The sequence below is a fragment of the Cibotium barometz genome, chromosome 50 (genome assembly GCF_041138505.1).
Source record: "Cibotium barometz isolate CiBa-2024 chromosome 50, ASM4113850v1, whole genome shotgun sequence".
In the NCBI taxonomy this organism is placed as follows: Eukaryota; Viridiplantae; Streptophyta; class Polypodiopsida; order Cyatheales; family Cibotiaceae; genus Cibotium; species Cibotium barometz.
This window is the reverse complement of record NC_141095.1, coordinates 35,962,020-35,970,943: the sequence shown is the minus strand read 5'-3', so window position 1 is coordinate 35,970,943 and position 8,924 is coordinate 35,962,020. Positions and strand designations below refer to the sequence as shown.

Below are 8,924 nucleotides of genomic sequence, written 5' to 3'. Positions count from 1 at the left end.
TCATTGAGGAGGAAGCAGTGCTCATTTCCCAAGGCAAGATTCGAGTTCCGAAGGATGTAGAATCGGCACATGCTGCATCGGAATCCAATAAGAAGTCTAGGAGCCGTTGTTATAAGTGCGGAAAGCGAGGGCATTTGGCTCGGGATTGCAAATCCAAAGCTAAAGCTCAAGGCTCGACGAATGACAAAGGCAAAGGCAAAGCTGACGAGGATGACAGTGACAGTGATTCTACTAGGGATGCTACGGCGTCTGCCGATGTGGCGAGGACTACACTGGCACATGCTCCAGCATTCTAGCTTGGTGGATGGATGCTACCACGTGCTTCAGTCAGAGAGAGGCATGTGAGTGGCAGAGAGGGGCAGTCTGTGCTCCCGTTTTGATGATTTGGACCCGTGTGTCGGAGTTCAAGGCACATGCATCTGGCATGGAACAGCTTGACAAATCTATGGACGTGATGTGTTCGTAGTTCATTGGTAGCAGACTATGGTTGGGATGAGTTCCTGGTTCATTGTGTAGCAGAATTTTGGGCGTCGTGTGTCGATAGTTCAAGGTTCAGAGGATTTTTTGAACGTGATGTGTTCGCAGTTCAACGAATGGGGGATCATGGATGTGGAGTTGTCTACAATTCATTATTCTATGTGGCAGCTGAAGCTCAAGATGGCATTCCTTGAGGAGACAGGTTGTTTGGTGCATTTTCCGAGGTGTATTCGATATCCGGCCAGTACTGAGGTGTCCATGGTTGCATCTACATCGACTTGGTTTCTTCATCTATGCCCACTATGAGCTACAGAGAGGGTGTTAAAAGTAGTATCTCATGTGGAAACGAGTCGTAACAAAGGGCATAATTGTTATTATTTAATGCTACATGAGTCGGCCATTTCCAATGTGAGGGTATAAATAACCATACCCACCCATTGTAATCATCATCTATTCATTGCTAAAGTTCAAGCTGTTCGTCAACTTTTCTCTCTCTCTCTCTCTCTGCGTCAACTTCTATCTCTCGCTCACTGCCTCTGTAAAGCTTCCGCTGCACCAACTCTGACAGACACTTCATTGGGGAAGTGACAGCACGAAATGTTCTCTAAGTAGGATTATGGTGACCCCAATGTTGTTTGGTGATCTGACAAACTACAATTTGCTATACCAAAGTATAGGGACAGGATGCTCCTCACACCACTAATAGTCCAACAACCCTTCAAAAAATGGAGAATAGATTGTGGGACTCATTAGTCCTGCCGCACGAAGAACCCAATCCCACTACATCATAGTAGCCACATGTCACATCAAAGTGGACATAAGCTCAAGCTACTAGGAAGGCTGATGTCGTAGGGACAAGGTGCTATAAATCCCATGTTATACTTCTTAATGCCTTCATTAGACTTCCTCTATTGAGGACACCCACGGTGCCATAAGAAATTTACATTTAAAAACACCTACATTGTTATACAAGTCTAGAGCTTGTCCAAGCCCAAGCGCACCTCCAACACATTCATGCTCTCTTAACAAAGAGAAATGGTAGGTTAGCTTGGACGTTTTGATTGCAGAGTATAATAAAGAATCAAGATTTACAAGAAGTTATTTGCCTAATACGCACACTTCTTATGTCCCGAACATGATACCTATACACCCCCACATAACTCCATTCAAAAAGGAGATGATAAGCATTCCAAGATCATGTCATTTCACTCAGCCTTACCCTTAAGAGATCTCGCATTTTCAAGACCCTCCTCTCCTCTAGCCACTTTCGACAAGAATCTATAAAAAACTTGATACTCCAACCTGAACTTTGCTTTTATGCCTATATCAACGCATCTACAAAGTTTAACGCAGCTTAAACATGATACCTAAACTCCATTCAAAAAAGGAGATGATAAACGTTCCAAGATCATGTCATTTCACTCAGCCTTACCCTTAAGAAGCTCGCATATTCAAGACTCTCCTCTCCTCTAGCAACTTGCACAAGAATCTATAATAAAAACTTGATACTCCAATCTGAACTTTGCTCTTATGACCTACATCAACGCATCCACAAAGTGTTAAACACTGTAACCAACTCTCACCACTCTTTCAAGAGAGTAATGGCTTTTTTTGTCTACACCATCCATGCCAAAAGGAAATAGAGGAATCCTCGTGAGTACTTCAAAAGCAAACCTTCATGCGACAAAGTATGTTTGAAACATTTGAAATATTGATAATCCTAGGGCAGTGTTAGCACTCACTAGGGCAGTGTTAGCACTCACTATTCTACTAGCTAAGAGACATGGATGAGCATGTTAACAGTCCTTAAACTCCAAAGCCTCCAAAGCTGTACCCTGACAAAAGGTGTATGCTGATTGCTACCATCTCATCCAAACTCTGGAGTAGAGGTTACCCAAAAAAAAAAACCCTGTCAATAAGCGATCACAAAAGAGAAGTTGATTCCATTCATTGAGCGCATGCAACGCAAGGGAAATTCGACTCAAATCAACCTGCTCCCCTTTTGGGGAAAACCATCTTATGATTTAAATAAATATACCTGCATAGCAAGTGAACATATAACTATTTGAATGGTACAAAGAGATACTCAGCAATGTCAGCAACTAAGAGTTGCCGTATTTACTTTTAGCTCTAAAAGGAAAGAGGAAAACACTACAAGTGAAGAGAATAGAGGACCCTTCAGCCGCCACTTACTAAATGTAATGTCAACTTCAAGATAGAAGAAATATATGCCAGCATAGGCATCCAACCGCAAACCCCCAGTAAATATGTTAACTTCTTTGTAGTATGCCTTTTGGTAGAGAGCTATCATTCTGAAGTGAGATGATGTTATCATCAAGGAACTCCATCTATATTATTTTACCTGTTCACGTCCTTTAAAAATGTTAAGAGCTACCTCTACTACAAAACATGTGTTTTTGAACTGAAAAATCGGATGCAAATCGTTTTGGGACCCACCTCATACATCTCATAGTACCATGCTGTCTAGCTGCTGACGATAACGAGCAAGATTCTACAAAAATCGAGATCTCAACATCATCGAAATGCCTAGACTAAGCTACTTTTTGCATAATAAAGTGTACAAATAACAATATATAAGAGCAAAGAAAAACATTATTACACTTATACTTACACTTGTGAATGCGTAGACACCCACTGTCTGGGGACAAGTGGGGCTTCCCCTTCTTAGAATCTTGCCACCTTTTGCAATGTAAAGCATGGGGATACCTGTGGATAGCTCCAAGTCAATGACCTGGCATCGCAGCAAGACGATTTTAGAACTCACACACAAAACCTAAGGGTGGCTTGACAACATTCGCCTGGCTAACATCTGCATCAAGAACCTGCAATGTCTCAGGACTGCAGAAGCATCCAAGAATAGGACGGCCTTCATGGACCACCCAATAAGTTGGCGTGCCTGGACATGTGCCACCATGTTGTCAAGCTACCCTAGGATCACATAATGTTGCACTTCTAAGTTGGAACAAGACGGTGAACAATCACTTCATACCTCTTGAGAGGTGAGCTTATCCAAGTACATGATAATAGATCGCAACGAGTTGCCATGGGCCGCTATAAGGATGTTTTTCCCAGCAACAAGCTGTGGCTCAATCTGTTTAACCCATTTCCAAAGAATACACGCACAATCAACGGCATGCAGGTTGATAAGGCGGAAACCTCCCCCTAAGAGTAAAAAGGCATATGGGCTGATTTGGTAAGGTCAAAGTGGCCCATCAGAATTTACCTGTTCTTTGAAGTAGGCTACTGCCCGCTCTGCACACATGGCGAGACTTTCACCATTGGGCGGAGGTATGTCGTAGCTGCGACGCCATTCATGGACTTTCTGTTTCCCATACTTGTCAGCTGTTTCCTTCTTGTTCAACCCTTGAAGCTCCCCATACCTGGACTCAAAAAAATCAATTAAATCTTCTCTCTCTCTCTCTCTCTCTCTCTCTCTCTCTCTCTCTCTCTCATGCATTGTATTACTTCTGGTCTCATAGACCCTTGGGGTCTTCTGTAGACGTTAATATAACTTTCTTTCTTTCTCTTTCATGCATTGTCCACTCACATGCGCTCATTAAGTTGCCAAGCCGTCATCACAGGTATGACTTCTTCCGTGGTGCCAGCACTAAAGATCTTACTCCAAGCAATAGCTCTCTCATCCTCCTCATGTATGACAACGGGAACCTGTCACATTGTACACAATTTCATGGCATCAGGACCTTCCCACATGCAAATGATCCTCCAATATGCAGGAGAGAGAGAGATCAGGGCATGATCAGTAACCTTTTTCTTCCGATGTTGGGTCATGGCAAGCATGGCTGTCATCTGAGCTCTAATGAGATCTGATGTGTATATTAGATCAATTGGGATGTTACTGATCCGTCGACCAGCATCAATAGCCTCTTCGACACCCGTTTGTGATAGTGGGACATCAACGCAGCCAGTGAAAAGGTTCTTTTGATTCCATAGAGATTCACCATGTCGAATCAAAATCAGAGCAGCTTCGGCTGTCAACATGCAAGGATGGAAAACATTGAGAAAACCTACACAAAAGCTCATGATGCAGCATAAGGCTACCTAGCTACAGTCCCATAAGGCAGAGAGTTAAAATTTCCAACCCAATCACAGTAAAATACACATAAAATTTACCAAGTTAATCTCAGCACTTACATGTTGGCTTTGAGGATTTTGTATGTTCGTCGAGAAGAGGAGACGCATGCGAAGAAGCCGACACAGTTTGCAGTCCCCTGCTTTTGCTCAATGATGTGGAGATTGATGAGACTCCGCAACTGAAAGCCTGTTTTCTCAAGTGCACATTGGAGCCGATTTTGACTTGGTTTCCAAAAGCCTTGCAACTTGATCCTTCACTTGTGATCAGCTGGCTGTCCTGAGAAAACAAGCTTGCGTTTGATGTGCACGTTGCAACGGTGGCCATCCTGCACTGAAGAAGCCCAAGTCAAAACTACTCGAGTATGTCTCCTATGTAATCAAGCATACAATACAATGGTTAAGAATTGCATGCTCATGCATGTGAAGTATAATCCAAGGAAACGAATGCTCAAAGGGTTCAAAGGGGGGTGTTTACGGATGCACGGCGATCAAGGCAAGGAGCCCAAACCTCAAATGGGTGTACATGCATGTGAGCTGATCTAGTATGCAACATAAAAACGTGCGTCTTCCCTATACACGTGCATGTGAAGAGAGCAATCAGTAAGACCTGACGTTTGAAGTGTTTCAAAATGGGTGCGTTTGTGCCCAATGCTTCAAAAAGGGGTGTGTTTGTGCATGTAATTTGATGCAGACCCAATGCTTAAAAAGCATGTATATCTGATGCTCATAATCTGATCAGTGAAGAGAAACCAATGCTCAAAAAAATGTTTTTATACATGTGATTTGTTTTAAAGCAAGTAATCTGGTGCATCCAAGAAAATCCACTTCTTGAAAGGGTGGGCATGCAGTTCAGTCATATGATCTGATACAATCAAGAAAAAACCAATGGGTCGAAAATTGTGTGGTAATCTAATGCATGCGAAGTGAGGGTTGCCAATTTCCCGGTAGGAGGGGAGGGGAGGAGGGGGTGGGGGGGGAGGAATCCAACCTGGTTGCAGGAAACCAAAACGAGAAAAAAAAACCCAAAAAATCTACACTAACGCATGCAAAATTGACATGAAATTTCTGACAAAAGGCAAAGGGGGCATGAAATTGTGAGGTCAAGACACATGCAAAGTGTGAATTAGCGTTTTCACGGTACCGGGAGTAAGTGCTGGCAAGAGTCGCAAGATGGGATCGGGGTTGAAGGAGGTGATTTTGCAAGGTGGGCACCTTTGCTTAGATGCAAAAGAAGGGCCTTTTCTGCACTTTGGAGCAAAAAGAGAGAGGGTCTGAGTAAAATTAAAGGGGTGATTTCGTGCTTCTATGCTCTGAGGAAACAGGCATGCAAGCAAACCTCTCTCTTTCTGTCTCTGTCTCTGTATAAACACCATTAATTAAAAGCTACAGTAAAATGTACCTGCCAACAACTACCAAATTAATGGCTGGCTTGCAGGTGTTTTTGGATCTGAATTGGGGCTGCTGCACTGTGGTCTGTAGTTTTCTCTGTGCGGGTAGGTGTTGGGTGTGGGTGGATGGGTGGGGTGTGTGTGTGTGTGTGTGTGTGTGTGTGAGTGTGTGTGAGTGAGTGAGAGAGAGAGAGAGAGAGAGAGAGAGAGAGGCGGTTTTTGCTAGCAAAGAAGGGGTCGCGGGTGCTGGCCTAATAGAGGACGCGGTGAAATGGTACGGGGGGATGGCACGAGGAGAAGGGGCGGAAGGGTCAAAGGAGACAGCAAACTGCAAAAGACAAAGTCAGACACACCCACATCATACATGATCCATCAAAAGAAAGAGGCAAGGCATGCCCATCAAATTCGAATATATATACATATATATAACAGTGTTTTCAATGTATTTTTTTCCATGCATTTGAAAGAACTTGCCTCTAAAAGCCTTAAAGAGGATGGCACGCCTACATCATACACAGGAGAAAGAGGGAAGGTTACACCATACACATTACATCTACAAGGAAAGAGAAAGAGAGAACATGTGTGCGCATGTAAGTATGTGTGTGTGTGTGTGAGAGAGAGAGAGAGAGAAGTTGCCCATCATAGCTTACGGTTGGTGGGGGACCTTGCATTCTTCTCGCTCCATTGCACATGTAAAAGTGTATGTTGTGTGTGTGTGTGTGTGAGAGAGAGAGAGAGAGAGAGAGAGAGAGACAAAGAGATCGCCCATCATAGCTTACTGTTGGTGGAAACCTTGCACATTTTTCTCGCTCCATTAAAATTGAGGAAAGTATCCCCAATAAGAATATACTCTAGATGTAATTGCACCCTCCCTTTGGCACCCTTTGTATGAAAATACTTCCTCCCAAAATAGTCAAAAGTGAGCAACATAAAGGCATCTATGCTTGCATGCAAGTAGGGGTCACATCATTTAAAGAAAGCAAAAATATGGATGTGATGTGCCCTATTTTAATCAAGAAAAAATAAGAGACCTACTTGACATTGAATATTTGAAGTCGTGCTTAAAAATATTTTTTTCTCAACCAAACTAAATAAGGGCAATGCTCCTCCAAAAGAGAGATTTAGCACTGAAAATAAAAGAGTTTTCGAGACTATAACTTTTTTCTCCTCTAAAAATCAAGATAATAACAAATTTAAACCATGTTTATTGATTTCAATTAGCAATTTAATACACTCAAATTGGGTTTTTCAGGCATTAATTTGGAATTTTTTCTTACTATAACATGATGAAAACTGGTACGATAAGAACTTGCATGTTCAAAAGTTGTATTAAAAGAAGGAAGATAAAAGATTTTGTTTTTTTGGAACATAAGATAAAAGAATTCTAATCATAACAGAATGCATGTTGATCCACATGCCTCGTGGTTTTGTTACAATGGTGTTTCATGTATAGATAATGGACTAACTAATCATCAATACTCACTCACAAGGTACTAAGATTTGTTCCTCTACACATTTCTATAATATCAAGTGGGTGGTATACACTAGGTCCTTCAGTATGCTTGAACTTAAGTATTATATGTGCTTCTAGCTTTAACATCAATCTATGTTTGTTACCTACACATTTCCATAATATCAAGTGGGTGGTATACTCTAGGTCCTTCAGTATGCTTGAACTTAAGTATTATATGTGCTTCTAGCTTTAACATCAATCTATGTTTGTTACCTACACTAAGTAGGAGTTTAATGGCATGATAATTCCAAATAGGTGTCATATTCATCATTAGTAGGGGGCAGTGTATGCCACCTATAAGAAAAAGTTTGTTTTAGTTAACTTTGAGCTTGTTTGCATATCCCTAGTGTGTTGAAATGCCTATTACAAGAGACCCATGTGGACTAGATAATGGGCCAGCCTTCCCACCCCACAATTCCCAAACCCATGCCACTAACCCTTTAAAAAGGGTGCCTTAAAAAACTGGTATATCGTATATAGGGTAACATTCATCTTTCTTCTCTTCCATGTAGAATACATGTCATGCCGTTTATCATTATAGGGTAGCATGCATCTTTCTTCTCTTCCATGTGGAATACATTGTCACACCATTTTCAATGTGTAGGGTAGTATTCATCTTTCTTCTCTCCTATGTGAAATACATGTCATGCTATTATCAATGTATAGGGTAGCATTCATCTTTATTCTCTTCCATGTGGAATACATGTCATGCCATTATCAATGCATGGATGATGCCTCCACAATAACCCCTCCTTGCAAGATGTTCAAGGGGAGGAGAAATGAGAACACGTATATCAAATACCACATTAGAACACTTAGGATGAAAGCACTCAACAACCATGGAGAGACTAGATGATGGGCTTACCTCTCCAAGCATGGGCTCCACCACTACAACCACCTCGCCCAAGCCACCATCCCTTCAAAAGTGAAGGCCCAATGGAGTGAGAGATCTGATTACTCATAGTAAGGTATTGCACACCATGCTTTTTACACATGTGAAATTGTTGTTGCACTCTAGTCACAACAACGACGTGCAAGTTACTTCCAATCAAGGAAAAAATTAGGGGTGAAATTTAGCCCAAAGGCTAATTTTCAAGGGTTTTCCAAAAAAACCTAGGCTATTCAAGACCAAAAAAAATAGTAGTTTTTTTAATATATTAGCCCAGGGTAGCACTTTTGGGGTAAATTTTAGAGGAAAAACGCCAAATTTACAATAAAAGTGAGCATATATCTTGAAAATTCTCAAACATTTTCCAAAGTTTCCTACGGACTCTTACCTTTTATGAAAGAAAGATTCGCTAACCCATTTCTACTATTTGAGTTCAATGTATGTGTAGCATGCTTTCCACATTACACGATCTATATCAACTAATTATAATAATTAGCTACTCAAATTGTAAGAGCACATAAATAGTTGAGCTTTGGATTTCTTT

General features: G+C 41.5%; 1 protein-coding gene across 7 annotated transcripts; it reads right to left on the bottom strand.

Annotated features, from left to right (window-relative positions):
• Positions 1-1,513: 1,513 nt before the first annotated feature.
• Positions 1,514-6,313, bottom strand: LOC147610073 (2,3-bisphosphoglycerate-dependent phosphoglycerate mutase 1-like). 7 transcript variants are annotated; one of them, XR_015264128.1, is made up of 11 exons: positions 5,990-6,313; positions 4,651-4,916; positions 4,264-4,487; positions 4,046-4,164; positions 3,722-3,878; positions 3,488-3,589; positions 3,110-3,229; positions 2,935-2,989; positions 2,671-2,839; positions 1,910-2,012; positions 1,514-1,798 (listed from the first exon to the last, which is right to left on the bottom strand). XR_015264128.1 is itself a non-coding variant. In XM_086786671.1 (9 exons), exons 2-8 carry the CDS (start codon positions 4,913-4,915, stop codon positions 2,945-2,947), a joined length of 1,032 nt encoding a protein of 343 aa, XP_086642797.1. In that variant the 5' UTR covers position 4,916; positions 5,990-6,313; the 3' UTR covers positions 2,464-2,839; positions 2,935-2,944. The 7 variants fall into 7 exon arrangements, 4 of the variants coding, with proteins under 4 accessions (XP_086642797.1, XP_086642800.1, XP_086642799.1 ...); XR_015264127.1 differs by having other exon boundaries at positions 1,514-2,012; XR_015264126.1 differs by lacking the exons at positions 1,514-1,798; positions 1,910-2,012 and adding an exon at positions 2,464-2,515.
• Between the last annotated feature and the right edge of the window lie 2,611 nt (positions 6,314-8,924).